We start from the raw sequence: 20,652 nt of genomic DNA on the forward strand, positions 1-20,652 counted from the left end.
TGTCATAAAGTCCCACCCTAAAACAGATTTATGTGACAAGCCAAATAGTGAATGAAAAACAACATAATATATCTCAACTTGAAATGCGTGTTCTCATTTGTTCCTCGGTTAATCTTTGTGTGAGTTGTAGGTGACAAAATGGACAAGAGCTGGATGACGATAAATAATTGGTTGACAAGTAAAGAGTATCAACAAGAGGTGAAGTCATTCCTTGATTTTGCTACGGCAAATGTAGGCGTAGATGATGAAATTAGGTGTCCCTGTGTCGATTGCATTAATGGCACAAAATATAGCAGACAAGTTGTGTGGATGCACTTGATCTGAAGAGGAATGACATCTTCGTATATAACTTGGGTGCACCACAGGGAACATGTTCTCGTGTCTGGTCCTAGTGTATCAAATGACCAATGTCCAGGTAGTGGAGAATGTATGACATATATCGATGATCCGCCCATGGATGAATTGCCTATTATGTTAGAAGAAATTTACGTGAGTGGTCTTATGGATGATCATACCGACGAAGAACCTAATGGTTTGGAGAGAGAGGATTTGCATAAGTTCACTAGGTTATTCGAAGATGCACAACACAAAGTTTACCTGACATGTGAAAAGTTTTCTGTTTTATCATTCGTTATTAAGATGCTTCATGTGAAGGTGTACAATAAATGGAGCAACAAGTCATTCGATATGGTTATGCAGGTATTCAAGGACATTCTACTAGAATGTGATCAAACAGTTCCATGGACACTCTATGATGCTAAGAAGTTCTTACGTGACTTGGGATTGGGACATGAAACAATTCATTCATGCAAGAATGATTGTGCACTATTTTGGAAAGATAGTGCTAATTTGGAGAAATGCCCTACATGTGACGCGTGTAGATACAAGTTGAACGATGATGGTGGTAAAAAGATTCCACACAAGGTATTGCGGTACTTTCCTTTGATACCGAGGTTAAAAAGACTTTATATGTCCAAAAGAACAACCACAGATATGAGATGGCACAATGAGAAGCGTGTGGATGATGACATATTAAGGCACCCGGCCGATGGTGAAGCATGGAAGGACTTTGATAAGCAACAACCGACGTTTTCTGATGACTCTCGAAATGTAAGGCTAGGGCTGGTAACAGATGGTTTCAATCCATTTGGAAATATGAGCACATCATATAGCATGTGGCCCGTAATCTTAATGGCTTACAATCTCCCACCGTGGAAGTGCATGAAAGAGCCATATTGCATGATGTCATTGCTTATTCCCGGACGTTCGGCACTTGGAAGAGACATTGATGTTTACTTGCAACCATTAATAGAAGAATTGAAGAATTTGTGGGAGCATGATGTGCAAACATATGATGCATCGAATGGGCAATTTTTAGAATGCATGCGGCGGTAATGTGGACCACAAATGACTTCCCTGCGGACGGTAACATGTCAAGGTGGAGTACAAAGGGTTACTTGGCTTGCCCTAATTGTAACAATAATGCATCGTCCCAGGGATTACGGAGTAAAATAGGGTATATGGGTGCTCGTCGCCACTTGCTTGAGAACCACACTTAGCGAACAAGTAAGCTCTTCAATGGTCAAACGGAGCATAGGTCCAAACCTTTGGACTTATCGGGGGACCAAATACTAGAGCAAATTGATTCTAGGACTTACAAGCCGTATGGAAAGCACCCACAAAATCGAAAACGACAAAGGAATGAACATCAAAATTTGAATTGGAGCAAGAGAAGCATTATGTTTGACTTACCCTATTGGAAAATGTTGAAGCTTCGACACAATCTTGATGTCATGCATATTGAAAAGAATATATGTGACAATGTCGTTGGGACACTTTTGAGTGTAGATGGAAAGAACAAGGACACAGACAAAACACGCTTAGATTTGGAGGATATGAAAATACGTAAAGAATTACACTTGAAGAGGCGTTCTAATGGGTCCTTTGAGAAGCCTCCCACATTGTACACATTGTCTGTGAAAGAGAGAGAAGGCTTTTGTGATTTCTTGAAATCAATGAAATACCCTGATGGCTATGCAGCAAATATCTCCAATTGCGTGACCGCGCAAGCGAAAAATTATCTGGCCTCAAAAGTCATGACAGTCATGTCCTTATACAACGACTTCTTCCAATTGGGATGCGTGGCTACCTTAATAAGGAAATCGGAACGACACTTTTTAAGTTAGGAAATTTATTCAAACAATTGTGTTCAAAGACATTGAGGCGTTCAGATTTGCATAAATTGGATGAACAAATCGTACTCATACTTTGTAAGCTTGAGATGATTTTCCCGCCGACTTTTTTTGATGTCATGGTCCACTTGGCAATTCGCTTGCCTCGAGAGGCTATGCTTGGAGGCCTAGTGCAATATCGATAGATGTATCCAATTCAGAGGTATTAACTCAGCCCTCATATTACTGTCAAATTTTAATTAATGCTTTACTGCTGATATAAAGATTGCAGTATAACATTGTCATCGGCTTGCAAAATTAGGTTGCTTGGCTGTCTAAAAGGGTTTGTGGCCAACAAAGCTCATCCTGAAGGTTCTATTGCCGAGGCTTACATTTCCAAAGAATGTACAACATTTTGTTCAATGTATTTGGATGGAGTTGATACATTGTTTAACCACCCAGAAAGGAATTATAACATGGGTGACCGTGGCCCAGGGTTGGCGGTATTCACTCAAACTGTACGTCCCTTTGGTCTAATGACAAGGGTGTTCGATGTGTCCGTAGCTGAACGCGAGTTGGCTCATTGGTTTGTCCTACACAATAGCACAGAAGTGGATAAACATGTAGAGTATGAATCCTTCAAACGTATTTATAATGTTTTTGTTGTAAATTGATTAGTCTTTATCTTAGTAAATATTTTTGAATCGCATTTCTTGTAACTAGGGAGCATAAGAACTTGTTACACCAAAGAGCTGGTGCGTTCGACATCGAAAACAGACATCGGAAAGAATTCACTAAATGGTTCAAAGATCATGTAAACTAGTATTCTCATATCCTACCATAGATCGTACATTACGTAAATATCACGCATGCTTATAACATGACACATGTTCTTCATGTAGATGAATGAATTGCGGAGCCAAGTTTCCCTCGAAGCAACTGATGATATGTGGTCATTAGCCAATGGTCCTAGTGGCTTAGTGAACATATATTCAGGATGTATTTGTAATGGTGTCCGTTATCATACTATCGACCGTGACAACCGTTGGAAAAGTCAGAATAGTGGATTAGTCGTGGAAGGGGAGCATGAAGGCCAATTGATACACTTCTATGGACACTTGTGCAGAGTGTGGGAACTGAACTATTTGTTCAGACGTCGGATTGTATTGTTCCAATGTGAATGGTTTAACACCGGTAGTAGTAGAACTATGCGTGTAGAACCACATTTCACAACAGTTGATGTAACAAGTCAATGGTACAAAGATGACTTATTTGTATTACCATGTCAAGTTGAACAAGTATTCTATGTTAATGACACCAAATTAGGTACCAATTGGAGAGTTGTAGAAAAGTTTCAACATCGAGGAATTTGGGATGTGCCAGAGATGGATGTCGTACAACCTGATGATGTGTTCCAACAAGAAGAAACCACCAAGGTCGTACCTACTATGGCTATTGATAATGATGTGGTTTTGCGTCGACATGATATTGAATCTGAAATTATTCCAATGGTAGTGTTGCAATCTATCAGAGGTGTACAAGCCAAGGGTGTTACATATGATGCCTTCATCTGTGATGATGAAGATGGATTAATGAGAGAGGGTGACGACATAGACTAAGAATATGACCTACAAAGTGATTTTGATACAGATGTTGATGTAGAATCTTGATGTATATCATGCTATAATTCATGTCATAATTAGAGCAATGCGAATGTTTAATTGGTGCACAAATGCAAAGGAAACTCATTATAATGAAGGGGATCTATCTTTGTAAATGTCAATATGTCCTGATATAAAACACTATCACGAATGAGTTTTTTTTTTTTTGGAACAATTGGTGCTCGTCAAACTTCTATTATTATGAAAATTCTATAGTTATAATAAGAAAATCTGGAATTCTGAAAATTCTGAAAATATGAAATTTGGAAATCTGAAATATGAAAATCTGGAAATCACTTTGGTCTGCAAACTCTGTAAATCTAGAAATCTGAAATCTGGAATCTGGAAATCTGAAAAATGTGGAAATCTGAAAATTCTGAAAATTCTATGAAAATTCTATAGTTATAATAAGAAAATCTAGTGCTCGTCAAATAATTTGGTTTTTGTCCAATTTTGGAAATCACCTTGGTCTGTATCTGCAAATCTGAAAATCTGGAAATCACTTTGGTCTGTATCTGGAAATCTGAAAATTCTGAAAATTCTATGAAATTATTATAGTTATAATAAGAAAATCTGGTGCTCGTCAAATAATTTGTTTTTTTTTTGTCCAAATCTGGAAATCACCTTGGTCTGTAATCACACATAGAATGAATTGGCTACTGTTTTATTAGAGAATGAATTGGTATTACATAGTTGGGATATGAATTGGCTGTAGGGTATTATTATATATTTTTTCAAGGCGTATTGAAATCTGTACCACTAATTTGCAGAAAAAGCTAGGGTTAATGAATGGGTTGCTCATGAAAATGCCATATTCGATGTATGCTGGATCAAGGTATTTCATGATTTCCAGTTTTTGCGAGTGGATTACTGTTTTTGGCTTTGTGCATTAAATACTTGAAATGGGGATGCTCTGTTCAATATTCATCTTAGTCTTAAATGTGCTGATCCATGCATTTATATTTATTGGGCATTAAGTTTTCAATCTGATATTGGCATGGTTATTGTCAAAATTTCTTTTTTGATGCTTCTAGGACCATCCAAAACACTAGATTGGATGCTATGCTTCTAAGTTTGTCACTATACACTTATCTTATATTCTCCACATCACTGGTATTTTAAAATTTCACTGGGATAGCCCAAATGAGATTTCTTTCTTAGAGTTGATTAGAATGCTATGCATAAATGGCGGCAATCAATAGCTAAGATACAAAAAAACCTATGTTGAATAGTCTTGCTCCTTTTTGGCCTCCTTTTGTAATTTTCTAACATTAGTTATGGTTTGAATTTGTACAGGAAGATGCTAATATTCTGACAGCTTCAGGTGATCACAGTGTAAGTGACAATGTTTGAATTTATCATTTGCCTAAATGGCATTTTACTCGGTAAATGATAGGACATGATTAGTGCATGCTAACTTAATCTAAATTCTAGTAATTGTTGCTTGCTCAGATCAATATTACTTTTGAACAATGCCTTTGCTATGTTTTCGAGTACTTGTATTCATGTCTATTTATATGACCAAATCAGACCCTAGTACTGGTTACGTTAATGAAACCAAATTATGCCAAATTAAATTATCCTGTGTTTGTTCAAAAAAAAAAAAAAAAATCCCGTGTCCAAGGACTACAGTATAAGGCTTCATGTTATTCAAAATGAAAACACATCAGTAAAATCAGCAAGAAGCTAAAATTATAATCCGCAAACAACTTGCATTTAGTTTATAATCATTCCATGCTTATTGGTCAATTACATATTTCTTTTGCTTGTGAACAGATAAAGGTGTGAGATGCACAAGAAAAGAAATGTATTGCAACACTGTTAAGGCACAGAGGAAGTGTGAAATCCATCTGTTCTCATCCAACAAACCCTGGTAAGTTGCTGATTTTATTTTCTTGTTCTTGGTATCCTTCTGAGTTTGTTTTTTACTGTTTCTTGCTTGCCATCCAACAGACCTTGTTGTTTCTGGTGCAAGAGATGGATCATTTATGCTTTGGGACTTGAGATGCTCTAGAGGTAGAAATGGGAAGTTATTTGTAACGTAAGTTTTGTATTCCTTTACCTGCTTGAGTATACCAGGATTTTTTTTTTGTATTAGTAGTTTATTTATTTATTATACTAAGCAATATATGACAGAGTTATATATCTTTCATCCATGTATGTAGACTAGATTTAAGCACATTTAGCATGAAACAAAGCTTCTGCATACCTTTACATCTTTTGAATGTTCAATGGAATTATGTAAAAGCATTCCTCATTGCATGACGAGATCTTCAATTTTTATTTATTTATTTATATTTTCTCTCATTAAATTTGCATGTAAATTAGTGAAGCCCTTGAAAAAATTACGGTGCATTAGCCCATCTTTTCTTGGAAAGTAGATGAAGAAGAAAACTTCAATCGTACTGTATTGTTGCTTTGTTAAGAGCAGAAAGAGCAGAATTTTTGGAAGGAGAGTGCTAAGAGTAGAATTTTGTTAAGAGCAAAATTTGCATGTAAACCACAAACAGCAGAATTTTTGCTTTGTTAAGAGCAAAATCACAAAGAGTTTCTTTTCCTTTTTAAACAACATTATTACTAACTGTATTTCCTAGAGAATTTGCATGACTTGAGATGAATGGGCTGTCAACTTTTTGCTGGCTGATGAGGGTGAAATATGCCTAGCTTAATGTGAATTTTGTAGGCATCTATTTTGAGAGCCCTTCTTCTGCTGCCACCTTATTTTCTGCCCTTCTCCTTATCTAGTGCCCTTTTTTGCCCAAATGTGAGAGCCCTTTTTTTGCCCTTCTCCTTGTCTAGCGCTTCACATCCACAACAACTCTAGGTCGATTTACAGCTTCTGAGAGCTGATAATTAAAAGCCACAAGTCAAAAATACCATTCTTCTGCTGCCGCCTTATTTTCTTTTATTAGAACAGTTTTCAATAGCCCTTCTCAATTTAGTTCTTGCTTTTGTTGGAGCTTACGGGAATATTATGTAAGTTGAGGAGTAAAATAGGTGTTAATAACCTTGTATACTATGTTGTTTGATGCATAATTTGATCTTGTCTTTGTAATAGTTGATCGTGTTGCAATTTTCATTCAGAGTTTTTAGTTCTGGTTTGCTAATATTTATGGGTGAAGATGTATATTTATCAGTTAATTCATGTGACACAAAACAGACCCAGAACTAAAAACAGATCCTATATATGGTTTGCTAATACTATGTTGTTTGATGCATATGATCTATGTATATGGTTTTGCCATTATAGTGTATAATAGTATATTAATATCATTTATTTACAACTCATAGGATCTTGTGGAATATATTCCTATCTAAATAGGACTTGAAACTCTATAAGAAATTACACAAGACTTAACATACCATAAGTGTTCGAAATAAGACTTATAAATAAATCTCCCAAAAAAAATTGCGAAGCATAAAATGTGTGCAATTATTTAGACTTAGACTTGACTTAAATAAATTGGGGTTTTTCCAGTTTCACTTTTTAAAGCTTTTGTTTGTTTGTTTGTTTTTTTTTTTTAAATTTTGGTTTGTTTGCTCACTTCGGTGTGTGTGTTTCAAATTCAATGTTTTATGTGTTTTGAATTTATAGCAATTCCGGTTGTGACCCGAGTTTTGTTTTTTTTTTTTATAAAAAAAAACTCATGCACAATAATAATAATAATAATAATAATAATAAACAAATATTCTTTTAAAAAAATTTCAAACCTAATACTCTTAGAATACTTACAGTAGCCCTCCAAAAAAAAAAAAAAAAACTTACAGTAAAAAAAAGATTGATTTACATAAAGAAAAATAACAGTTACAGTAAAATAGAGTTGATATAAACTAAGAAAAATAATAGTCTATTTTTTTCCCAAGGAACGTTTTAACATAATGAAACTTTTTATTTTATTTTACTTCTCAATGAAGAAAATAAAAAATTTAATTAATAGTGTACACACAAAATATCAAAATACAAACCCATACTCTTGGAACACTTACAATAAAAAAGATTTGATATATACAAATAAAAATAATAATAAAACTGCAAAAAAAAAAAAAAAAAACAAACAGCTGTTTTTTTTTTTAAATCAAATTTTAATACCATTATTTTAAAAAATAAATAAACAACAACAACAACAACAACAAATTTTAAGAATGCTGGATTGTTTTTTTAAAAACACACATAAAAGTAAGAAAACAAAAAACCAATTTTTTGAAAACATAAATTATAACCACACAAACACAAATTTTTTTCAAATATATAAACCCAAGGCACTTAAAACACTTATAATCAAAAAGAATTCATATATACAAAGAAAAATAATAGTAAAACCTTTTTTTTTTTTTTTGATCAGCAAAATAAAATATTTATTGATGAAAAAAGCAAAGTACATGCACAATTACATCAACAAATCAGAGAAGTGTACTACGCATCAAAGCTAACCTCCACAATCCCAATTAAGTTGGCACGGGCAAGGAAAAACAATATAAAAAAGAGTAATTTTTTTTATTAAATGTTTTTAATAACACTGAATCTTTTCTTTAAAAAAAAACATACACACACAAAATTTAGGAACCCAAACAAGCAATTTTTTTAAAAACTACAAACCCAATACTCTTATTAGAACACTTACTGTCAAAGAGATTTGATACACATATACATAAATAAACAGTGAAACAGATTTGATATATACAAAGAAAGAAAAATAATAATAAACTTTTATTGTATGTTTTTTTCTCTTTCCAAGGAAGCTGATAATATAATGAAACTTTTTATTTTCTATAAAAAGTATAATTAATAGTACTACACAAAAAAAAATATAAAAATACAAACCCAAAACACTTAAAACACTTATAACACGCCAAAAAATAAACTAAACGGTCACAATGAAACAAATTTAATATACACAAAGAAAATCAACCATTATAGCTAAAAAGATTTGATATACATAAACAAAAACAAAAAAAAAATACTAAAATATTAATATAAAATTTAAATAAATAGAAACCCAAAAACCAAACGTGAAAGCCTGAGAATATTCTCAAGCATCTCACCAAGTCCACCATCGTTGGGACCATTCTCGCTTCATCGCCCAGTCTCTCTTTGGCAAGAAAGTACTCTCTCTCTCTCTCTCTCTCTTATATGTTTAGTTGCTTTTTTTATTCCTTTGATTTTTGGTGATGCTTAACTTTGTATCTGTGATGTTGATTTGGTAGTTGTCAAAAGAGCAAGTATATACAAATCCTGATAATTACTTCAATTTGAAATTGCGCAATAGGTTGGAAACAAACGTGAAAAAGTGAGAAACAAACGTGAAAAAGTGGGAATGCGGAAGTGATTAGTTATTATTAGTTTCTTGAGTCTCTATTTAAATGCCATGTAACAATGGCTTCAAGACTCGAAAATAACTGTTGCTTTTTAATAATAGAATAGATAGATAGATATATAATAATATATTTTCAAATATATAAAAGGTCGAAGGAGAGCTTATTAAGGCCATTGTCTGTACAGCACGTCCCAAAAATTGTGGTTTATAGCTACAAGTCGATGAGTAGTTCTATTTAATTTTCTCATATAGCCTTTGTTAGGCACTTAGGCTTGTTTGGCAATCAGTCGAAAAACGTTACATCTTTTTAAAATTATATATAGTGATTTTTTTCTTAAATTTGTGTTAGAATTTCTTACTTTTTGATCTCTCTAGTGTAGAAGAATGAAAATTAATAAAGAAATAAAATTAAAATTTCTCTAAAGATAAATAATTAAAAAAAAAAAGAGCCAACAAAAAAGTCAAAATATCAACTTATTTTAGCTTTTGGTTTTTTTTTTTATAATCATTTTTTTCAAACTTTTTGTTTTTATCTTTTACTTTTCGGGTTCCTCTAGTCGATAGAACCTAAAAATATAAAACTTTTAAGATTTTTTAAAAAAATTACTGAAAAAGTCAGGCTTCGGTTCAATCTACATATATAAATGAACTGAATGGTACAATTTACCTCGTGGGTTCATATTGGGTTTATTTCGATAATTTAAATTATTTAATTAGTAAATTTTTTTGATAATTTTATTCATATAAAAAATTAAGTTAATTAAATATTTGTATGCATATGATCAAACTATATTTTTTTATTTTGAGTAAACTATCAATAGGTCCTAATAGTTAGATTTATTTCCCATCAAGTCCTATTGAAAATAAGTCTTGATAAAATTGTGGATAAAAATATTTTTTTTTGTGACAATTTTTTATATATGTCGCTAAAAATTGACAATTAGTGACTTTTTTTTGTCATGATTTTTATAAATTGTCGCTAAAACTTATAATTAGTGACATTTTTTTATGACAAATTTTTTTTATAAAATTTATTAGACAATAAGTCACTTATTAAGACCTATACGTAAGTACCGTTATATTTTTTATATGAATAATTTATGGATCAGACTCTACAAATTAAATCATTTAATTTAAATTATAAGATTGACCCTGAGGTGGGCCCACATAAGGCAAATGGTACAGTCCTTGCTATAATTAAATTAAACTGCCAGTTTAGAATTATAATAGGAAATTCATATTTTCTTAAACACACACAAAAGTAAATGAACAAATCAATTTAACAAAAAAACAAACAAACAAAAGCTTTAAAAAGCGAAACACGAAAAACACGAAACTATTTAAGTCTAAGGCCATGTTTGGAAACTTTTTATTTTAATTAAAAAGTCAAAAAAGTTACTATAAGTTGTCATATCCCACATTTTACTTTTTTGCACATCTTTTCGTGGAAAATTTAAAAATTATTAAAATAGTTTGTTTCTAAACGAGGTCTAAGTCTAAACAATTGCACATATTTTATGCTTCACAAATTTTTTTTTTCCCCCTTCAAGAAGTAACCTCGTAACATAATGGATCTTTTTACTTTCTATTAAAAGTATGATTAACAGTAATATACAAAAAAAAAAAATTACACAAATACAATTCAAATGATCGCTGAAGAACACAAATTGTTTATACACACTCAAAAAAAAATTTAAATGCTTAATTTTTTTTTTTTAAACAAACAAACGAAACAATGACTCTTAAAACTGAAACAGATAAATAGATTTGATATATATTTACAACTTTAAAAAAACAAATTAAAACAAATTTACAAAAAATCAATTCTACGAACACTGATTATTTTCTGTCCTATTTTTTTAAATAAACAAATCAATTTTTTTTAAACACACAAAAGTAAACAAACAAAACAATTTTCTTAAAAAAAAAAAACAAACAAACAAACAAACAAACTAAAGCTTTAAAAATGAAACAAAAAAACCCCAAACTATTTAAGTCTAAGTCTAAGTCCAAACAATTGCACACATTTTATGCTTCGCAATTTTTTGTTAAAAATAAAAATAAAAAATTGAATATAAACTTATGCTATACTTTTTTCTTTTTCTTTTTTCCGAAGGACCCTGATAACATAATAGATCTTTTATTTTCAAAGAAAAGTATGATTAACAGTAATATACAAAAAAAAACACAAAAATACAAATTCAAATGATCATGGAAGAACACTAAATTTTCTAAACACACTGAAAAAATTTAAAAAAACTTAATTTGTTTTTTTTTAAACAAACAAATTAAATCATTGACTCTTAAAACTGAAATAGATAAAGAGATTTGATAAACACTTACAATTTAAAAAAAAAAATACAAAAAATCAATTTTACAAACACTGATTATTTTTTGTACTTTTTTTTCCCCAAAAAACCTGAACACTATTAATGAAGAGAATAAAAATTATAATGAACCGTATTACACAAAACACTTAGAGATAAAGAGATTTGATATACACTTACACTGAAAAATAAAAATAAAAATAAAAATAAAACAATAAACAAATAAATCAAATCCAAACAATTGCATCAAAACACATAAGATTGTTGTATACATTAATTTGAATTCAAAATAAACAAATCTACAATGTGACAAATATGTTGGTGGGAGTGGGGTGCAAACCACTGTTGGTGATTGACAATGAGAGGTTTAAAAATTGAACCAAACTGAAATTCAATTCACTCAAAATAAATTCTGAAAAACAAACAGAGCACTCTTGCTCTTCTTTCTCCCACACTCTCATCTATATCTGATACACCACACACAGCTATATATATAGATAAACTAGCAGTGTGAGCATATTTATTGCAGATGCAACTATCAGTGTGAATGCATTTAATGCGCATACGGCTATCAACCACCGCATTGAATGCAGCTTTTAATCAAGATTACTTCACAACATCCCCCCTTAATCTTGATTCTCCATGTTACTTCATCCCGAGCATTATCTTCATTCTGTTGAACATATCATTTTTCAATGGCTTCGTGAAAATATCTGCAAGCTGATCTTGAGATTTGCAAGGAAATAATTCCACCTCTTTATTTTTCACATGCTCTCAGATGAAATTATAGCACGTGTCAATATGCTTACTTCTTTCATGATAAACTGGGTTCTTTGCCAATGCAATTGCTGAACGATTATCAACATAGATCTCAGTGGGTGTTTCTTGTGGAAATCCCAAATGCTTCAGTATATTCTGTAACCATATTGCATGGCACACAGCTGAGTTGGCTGCAACATGCTCAGCTTCGCAAGTTGATAATGTCACAATGGCTTGCTTCTTGGACGACCATGTGAAGGCTGTATCCCCCATAAAGAAAGTAAACCCCGTAGTACTTTTCCGCTCATCCAAGTCACGTCTCCAGTCGCTATCTGAGTAGCCAACAAGACTGAAATTATCAGTTGGTTTATAGAATAAACCATCATCGACTGTACCTTTGATGTAGCGAAGAAGCCTCTTTGCTGCATAAAGGTGTAACTGATCCGGTGTTTCCATATATCTGCTGATCAGTCCTACTCCATAGAGTATGTTTGGCTTGGTGCAAGTAAGATAGCGAAGACTTCTAACTAGGCTCTTGAAATAAGTTAGATCCACATCACCTACCTTCGTACCTTTTCTGAGCTCCACTCTACTGTCTACAAGAGTGTTCACTGGATTGCAATTCTCCATTCCATATCTCTTGAGAATTTCCTTGGCATAGCCACTTTGGGAAATAAAAATTCTATCTTTTCTTCGTGCCACTTCAATGCCGAGAAAATGAGCCATCAATCTAATATCTGTAATTTCAAATTCTTGGACCATGCTTCTTTTAAAGTCTTTGAACATAGCTGGATTGTTTCCGGTGAAGATTAGATCATCAACATAAAGACAAGCAAGCAACATGCTTCCATCAGTTTTCTTCTTCAAATATATTGCGTGCTCATATGGACATTTTTCAAAACCATTGTCATGAAAATACTGATCAATTCTAGTATTCCATGCACGCGGAGCTTGCTTTAATCCATAAAGTGCTCTCTTGAATTTGTACACTTTGTCTTCATGCCCATTTTGAACATACCCCAAAGGTTGTTCAATATAGATCTCTTCTTCAAGGAAGCCATTAAGAAATGCAGATTTCACATCAAGTTGATAAATCTGCCACTTGTGCTGGGCAGCCAAAGAAATCATTAGCCTGATAGTCTCCAATCAGGCAACTGGAGCAAACACCTCTTCATAGTCAATTCCAGCTCTCTGCTTGTAACCTTTTTCTACTAACCTTGCCTTGTAGCGTTGCACTTCGCCTTATGCATTCCTCCTTGTCTTGTATATTGATTTCACTCCAATGGGTTTGTGCCCCTCAGGTAGACTGATAAGCTTCCATGTGTCATTTTTCTCAATGGCATGAATTTCTTCATCCATTGCTTTCTTCCATTTATCTTCTCGGATGGCTTTTGAGAAGGTAAGTGGATCACTATCTGCAAGTAGGTAAAACAAATTCAGATCTGCTTCTTCTGTAGCTTCATATATCTCTTGTAAATTTCTCATTGGTCTTGGTTGTTTGGAAAAACTGTCATCTGATGATGCTGCTGCTGCTGATGATGATGATGATAATGATGATGATGATGATGATGATGATGATGATGATGATGATGCAGCACTTCTATGAGAAACTGGTGATCTAGGTGCAGGTATTGTATGTGGAGGAGTTTGTGGCTCGTCTTGAACTTCTCTTGCAATTTCAACTGGAGCTTTTGATGCTTCATCTTCAAGAATGAGTTTTGCATCTTTGACAACTTCACCTTGATTCCAGTTCCAAGCTTCTTCTTCTTCAAATATCACATCTCTACTCATGGTCACCTTTCTAGTAATGGGATTATACAACTTATATCCCATTGTTCTATCTTCATATCCGACAAGGATACAGTTTTCTCCATTATCATCGAGCTTGGTTCTTCTTGCTTCTGGAATCTTGGTGTACGCAACACACCCAAATATTTTGAGATGGTTGACACTTGGCTTATGTGAACTCCAAGATTCTTCTAGAGTCATAGAATGAAGGCTCCTGGTTGGGCATCTATTTAGTAGACACACAGCACATGATACGGCTTTAGCCCAAAATTGCTTGGGCAGTCCTTTTCCTTTCAACATGCTTCTTGCTATATCTAAGATTGTGCGATTCTTCCTTTCAGCAACACCATTCAGCTGTGGCGTATAGGATGGTGTTGTTTGATGCTTGATTCCATGCTCTTTGCAATAATTCTCGAAAGCATCTGATGTATATTCTCCACATTGATCTGATCGCAATGTCTTGATGTAGTAGCCACTTTGCTTCTCTACAAAAGCTTTGAATTCTTTGAAGATACTGAACACCTCCGACTTTCTTTTAAGAAAATACACCCATGTCTTTCGGCTATAATCATCAATGAAGGTGAGAAAATATCTATTCTGTCCATTTGACATTGGCTTCAATGGAGCACACACATCGGTATGCACTAGCTCCAGCGTCTTTGTTGCTCTCCATTTCACTTCTTTGGCAAAGCTAGTTCGGTGATGCTTGCCAAGAATGCAGCTTTCACAGACCTCATTAGTATGCGCAATATGAGGGAGCCCTTTGTAGACGCGCCCCGAGGGCTTCATGCTACAGTTCGGACTCAAATGTCACGGTTCTGAATCTAATCCCGCAATGTGCAATGCAAGATCAATAAATCACCAAAGAGTCTAAATCCGGCAAATCGTTTTGGAAAACTGATTTTTGAGAAAAAAGTGCCAAACATGGACTACTCTACTAGATATAGAGTCACCACCTAAATATTTTATTTTGGAGAATTTAGAAAACCCTGACTCGTGCCTAAGGCCACGTGTTTGTCATCACCAAAGTTGCCTCGGCTCAAGAACTTGGGTACGATTGGGGAAGGTCATCTATGAGCACCCCCGCTCGCCCGATCAAAGATCGGCCTGTACTAAGCATGATATCTTGTTTTTGAAAACACATGTGTTCTTATTCCGATTATTAGCCTAGAATTTACTACGTGATGCGCACGGCATACAAGTATAGACTAGATCGCTCAAATTGGAACAAAACATCTCATGTTTATTTATTCGAAAATGGTTTGAAGGTGCTGCTCGCAAGTAGGCTAAGACGTGAATTTGCCACTCTCAGGTGGACTTAGAAAAACATGATTTTGCCATTCTCAAGTGGGCTTAAAACTCGCATTCGATGAATCGTTCCAATTCAAGTAATCCAACCTTCACCCACAGGCATTTAGGCAGTTTATATCACATAAGCAAATAGCCTCATGGCAAGCATGCTATCATGGCAGTCACTCACACGTATGCAAGGATGCTAAAGCATAAACACTTACAGTGTACTCCAAGCCAAAGAAAGAAGCTAATTAGAAATCATGAATGAATCTTAACTATGGTAAAATGCCTAATGCAACACATGCAAAATGCAACTAAGATGGGCTCGGCTATTCTAAGATGGCATATGAGATGCAACAGTCGATACATGTATTCAAATAAGAATTGAAATACGATGCAATTAGTATGATGCGCCAAGCCTGGTGCATGCAAGACGAATGAATGAATGCAAACATGCGAGCGTAAGTATGCTAATTGAAACGTGTCCTAAAACAAACCATCAAAAGCTAGTAAATAAAAGGGAGAAAGACGTGGGGTTGGAAGACATACACACACTCACGCACACTTATTACAAAATTGGCCCTCTCGACGGAGGGTCCGAAAGAATAATACAAATCACCTAATTAACTAACTCGCAAGCTAATTAATTACAAAACCACTTAACTAATTAAATGAATCAATTAAGCTACTAAGACAGTAAAGAGGCCTCGGGAAAAGGGACAAATGCATGCATGCTCGGCTCTGCTCGGAAATCTATCGCAATGCTTCTGTTCCCTCTGTTTGCATTACTCTGCACCTCTGAAGACTGCACAAGTCTCAAGGATGCTTCTGAACCACTTCCTGAGCACTGTGGGATGTCACCGGCCGAAAGAAAGGCCACCGGCCAAGTGGAACTGGTCATCGACCATTCATGGGGATCTCGGCCAATAATTCATAGCCGGCCGGCACTAAAGATGGCCGACCGACCATCTCTTCTTGCAAAATCCTGTTTTTGATGCAACAGAGGACAGACAGAGTATGGTAATGCATTTTCAAGGTAATATTTGCACCATCACCCTCCTTATCATGTTTAAGACTCAAAGGAGTATGGTTCTCGACCCTCAGGCCATCAATCACGCATTTCAACGCATGATGGCCAAAGGAGCCAAGTGTGCAAATTAATGTACAATGAATGCACAAAACACATGAATGCCTCACACTCTATCATGTTGGATCAAGAGCGTCGGCGACCAAGGATTGAGGCACGTTTCATCACTTCAACTACGAAACGTCCCTCGATCCTTGTGTTTGGTTTGACAACCCAAACCAAACACAATGCTATGCAAGTGTACCAAATACAATGCAAAGCATGCAACCAATGTAATGCAACATGTGCAATGCAACCCAATGTAATCAACCTAAGCATGCAAGTTAAGTCAATGTAACATGAGCATGACCAATGCAATGCGATGTAACCTAACATGCACCCAAACATGCAAGAATATGTGACAACATATCAAGCACATGACAAAATGCAAGCTAACAAGCATGCAAGATGCGAGTTAAGCATGTAAATATGCAAGGCATGTAACAACATGTGAAGCAAGCATATTTAGACCAATATAATACATGCATGACGAACTTAACAAAGTGACATAAGCATACAAGCATACAATGCAATAGGCATGCGACAACAATACCGATGACAAGCATGCAACAACATGCAATAGGCCAAGTATGCGACAACATGTAAGGCAAGCATGCAACAACATGCGGGAGTGGTCTTAAGCCAAAATGGACAGCTCTCAAATAAGCCCAAATCAGTGGCCAAGACACAATGGAAATGAGGACAAATGCACATACAAACATGCATGCCAATTGGCCTAAAGACTAAGGCATGAAAGGCAACTTTCAAAAACACTTAAAAGAAGACAAACATGGACATTAGATCAACATGCTAAGCTCTGAAAACATGTAAGGGATGATGCCAAAACAAATAAGCCATGCAAGTAAGTGTAGATGTCCCCGAACGTCCCGGGAGGGAAATCCCGTTCTGTTCATTGGGGCTCACTACAGTTCGGACTCTTAAATTGTCACGGTTCTAAATCTGAACCGAAGAGTCCAAATTCAGCAAATCGTTTTGAGAAAACAGATTTTTAGAAAGAAGTGCCAAACATGGACTGCTTTGCCAGATACAGAGTCGCCACCTAAATATTTTTTATGGGGGAATTTAGGAAACCCTGACTCATTTGCCTAAGGCCATGTGTCCGTCATCACCAAAGTTGTCTCGGCTCGGGAGCTTGGGTACGATTGGGGAAGGTCAGCTATGAGCACCCCCGCTCACCCGATCCAAAAATCGGCCTCTACTAACCATGATATCGAGTTTTGAAAACATTACGCGTTCTTATTCCAGTTATTAGCCTAGAATTACTATGTGATGCACGCAGCAAAACAAGTATAGACTGGGTCGCCTGAATTGGAAAAAAGCATTTCATGTTTGTTTTGAAAATGATTTGCCACTCACAAGTAGGCTAAAATGCAGGTTTTGCCACCCTCAAGTGGGCTTAGAAAAGATGGTTTTGCCACTATCTAGTGGGCTTAAAACTCACAGTTAATGCATTATTCCAATTCAGGTAATTCAACCTCCACCCACAGGCATTCAAGCAGTTATATCACATAAGCAAGTAGCCTCATGGTAAGCATGCTGTCATGGCAGTCACTCACACGCATGCAAGGATGCTAAAGCATAAGCACTTATCGAGTACTCGAAGCCAAAACAGAAACTTATTAGTAATCATATGCATGATCCTAGTTCATGTTAAGATGGTTAATGCAACTAAGATAGGCTCGGCTATTCTAAACATGGCATATGAAATGCAACAGATAACATGTATTCAACTTGAATTTGAAATACAATGCAGTTATTATGATGCGCCGAGCCCGGTGCATGCAAGATAAATGTGTGGATGCACGCATGCATAGCATAAGGTATGCTAATTTAAATATGCCCTAATACTAACCATTGAAAGCGGGTAAGTAAAAGGGAGAAAGAAATGGGGTTGGAAGACACGCATGCACGCACATTTATTACACAATTGCCCTCGCTCGGAGGGTTCGAAATAATAATACAGGCCGAATAATGAATTAATTATCCTAGCTGATTAATTATTACAAAACTTCTAATTAATTAACAAATTAATTACAAAAACAGCCTAAGTATGAAACTAAAAGAGACCGCCGCAGCTCTGCCTCGGAATGCGTGGATGATGCATGCTCGATTTGCCTTGCCCGGAAGCCCGCTGCCATGTAATTGTTGCCTCTGTTTGCACTGTCCTATACCTCTGAGGACTGTGAAAACCCTAGAGATGCCTTTGAATTGCTCCCTGAGCATTGTGAGATGCCATTGACCAAGGCATAAGATCACCGGCCATTGATAAATGGTCATCGACAGCAGTAGAGGACAGACAAGGCATGGCATGGAATTTTCAAGCAAATGTGTGCATGTCCACTCTCCCTATCATGTTATGGACTCAAAGGGGTGTGGACCTCGGTACTCGGGCCACCAATCACGCATTTTAATGCATGATGGCCAAAAGTACCAAGCTTGCAAGTCAATGTAAATGAATGCAACAAAAACACATGAGTGCTACATGCCCTATCATGTTGAGATCAAAGGCATCGGCGACCGAGGATTGAGACGTGTTTCGTCACTTTGAGTATGAACACATTTCATTCCTCATGCTTGGTTTGACACCCAAAACCAAGCAAAATGTAATGCATGTATACAACGTGGCTCAAGTATGTACATGATGCTAAGGTACAAAACATGCCAAATGCAATGTAACCTATCATGCAAGTGTGCAATGTGCCAAGCATGCAATGTTACAATGTAACCTAGATAGGCAACTAGGCAAAGTGATAAGCATGTAACAATGCACTAACTACAAGGATGCAACAATCATACAATGTAATGAGCATGCTACAAGATGCGAATGCATGATCCATGGATCTACACTAAGATGGAGGAACCTCAGCCACACCCCAAAACAGTGGCCAAAAGTACTAAAATGATGATGCTAATCATGCAAAATAAACATGCAAACCAATGAGCCTAAGGCTAAGGTATGAAAGGCAAGCTTCAAGAGCACTCACATGATGACAAACGTGGATGCTTGACTAATATATTAAGCTCTGAAAATGTATAAAGGATGATGCCAAATCAACCATGTCATGCAAGTAAGGCATGCAACCATGACCAAAACTTGAAGCGAACAAAGGGGTCCAAACCATAGCTATGTCAACCAAACCCCAAAGGACCAAAATGACTTAAAGCAGTCCTAAGGCACTCCAAAACAAGACTAAAGCATGCATAGATCATGGTCAAGACATGCTAAGAAATGGATGCAAAACAAAGGGAGATTTATGGCCGCAAAGAGGGCACTCTATTACAACCACCCCAACCACACGTGGCATGGACAATACAAAATCAGAGTTTTAACATGCAAAATAAGCCCCCAAAACCCACTGATGTGGCAGCCCAAAGACTAAACACGGTATCATACACAATGACCAACTCTTGAGGCACAAAACTACAACACTTTCAAGCATTGAAAGAGAGCCAAATGCAAGTGCACAAGCATGGATTACGGACTGAAATATGGTCTCCAATGATGCCAAATCATGAGAATAAGCTAAGTAAAGCATGCTAATGACCCACACACTCAAGGCTCACAAACCAAAATGCAAAGGGGCTATACCAAACATGGCAAGCATGATCAAATCAATACTCAGCAGACCTCAAGCATGATGAAATATGACCAAAAGCTTCACAAAGGTAGGCAAAAACATGCAAGCATGATAGTCCAATGGCAAGATGCATTTCTAGGCAAAATAGAGGAATACAAGGCAAGTATATTGTGCATGCAAGGGGACATTAATCTGACCAAAAACAGAGCTATATTATGACCAAATATCACCCAAAAACCTCTGAAATGGAGCCAAAAACAACTAAACATGTATGCTACCCTTATGAGCCAAAAACATGAACAAATGAGATACAAAGGGAGAGGGGTGTCCCTCCCCTATGCAAGACCTCAAAACCTCTTCTTCACCACTGAAAATCCTCTGGATTTCAGTGGTGAAAAGGCCAATGCACAAAGGTTCCCAAAGCTCAACAAAGAAAGCACCAAAAAGGACCAAACAAGGCCTAAGAGGGAGAGGTCGACCCCCAACACCAAAATGACCTTAATGAAGTATCTTAAACACAAAAAAATAGAACTTTTATATGTTATACACAAAGCTCAAAACAGTATGCAAAGGGGGTAAAAATCTAGTGCAAGAATGGGGAATATAAAGCAAT

General features: G+C 35.5%; 1 protein-coding gene across 1 annotated transcript; it reads left to right on the forward strand.

The window, feature by feature from the left end:
- Positions 1-330: 330 nt before the first annotated feature.
- Positions 331-3,790, forward strand: LOC145799343 (uncharacterized). Its single transcript, XM_082888903.1, has 5 exons — positions 331-1,182; positions 1,773-2,107; positions 2,494-2,757; positions 2,895-2,985; positions 3,074-3,790. The coding sequence occupies exons 1-5, from the start codon at positions 331-333 to the stop codon at positions 3,788-3,790; spliced, it is 2,259 nt and encodes a 752-aa protein (XP_082745029.1).
- Positions 3,791-20,652: the final 16,862 nt, after the last annotated feature.

The sequence above is a fragment of the Camellia sinensis genome, chromosome 9 (genome assembly GCF_055761805.1).
Source record: "Camellia sinensis isolate YWXY chromosome 9, ASM5576180v1, whole genome shotgun sequence".
Classification (NCBI taxonomy): Eukaryota; Viridiplantae; Streptophyta; class Magnoliopsida; order Ericales; family Theaceae; genus Camellia; species Camellia sinensis.

Excerpts from the sequence above, each read along its gene's own strand:
- LOC145799343 (XM_082888903.1), top strand. The coding sequence starts at position 331 with ATGACATCTTCGTATATAACTTGGGTGCACCACAGGGAACATGTTCTC. Across the intron at positions 1,183-1,772 it reads CATCATATAGCATGTGGCCC|CTTCGACACAATCTTGATGT; the intron begins GTAATCTTAATG and ends AAAATGTTGAAG. Across the intron at positions 2,986-3,073 it reads CTAAATGGTTCAAAGATCAT|ATGAATGAATTGCGGAGCCA; the intron begins GTAAACTAGTAT and ends TTCTTCATGTAG.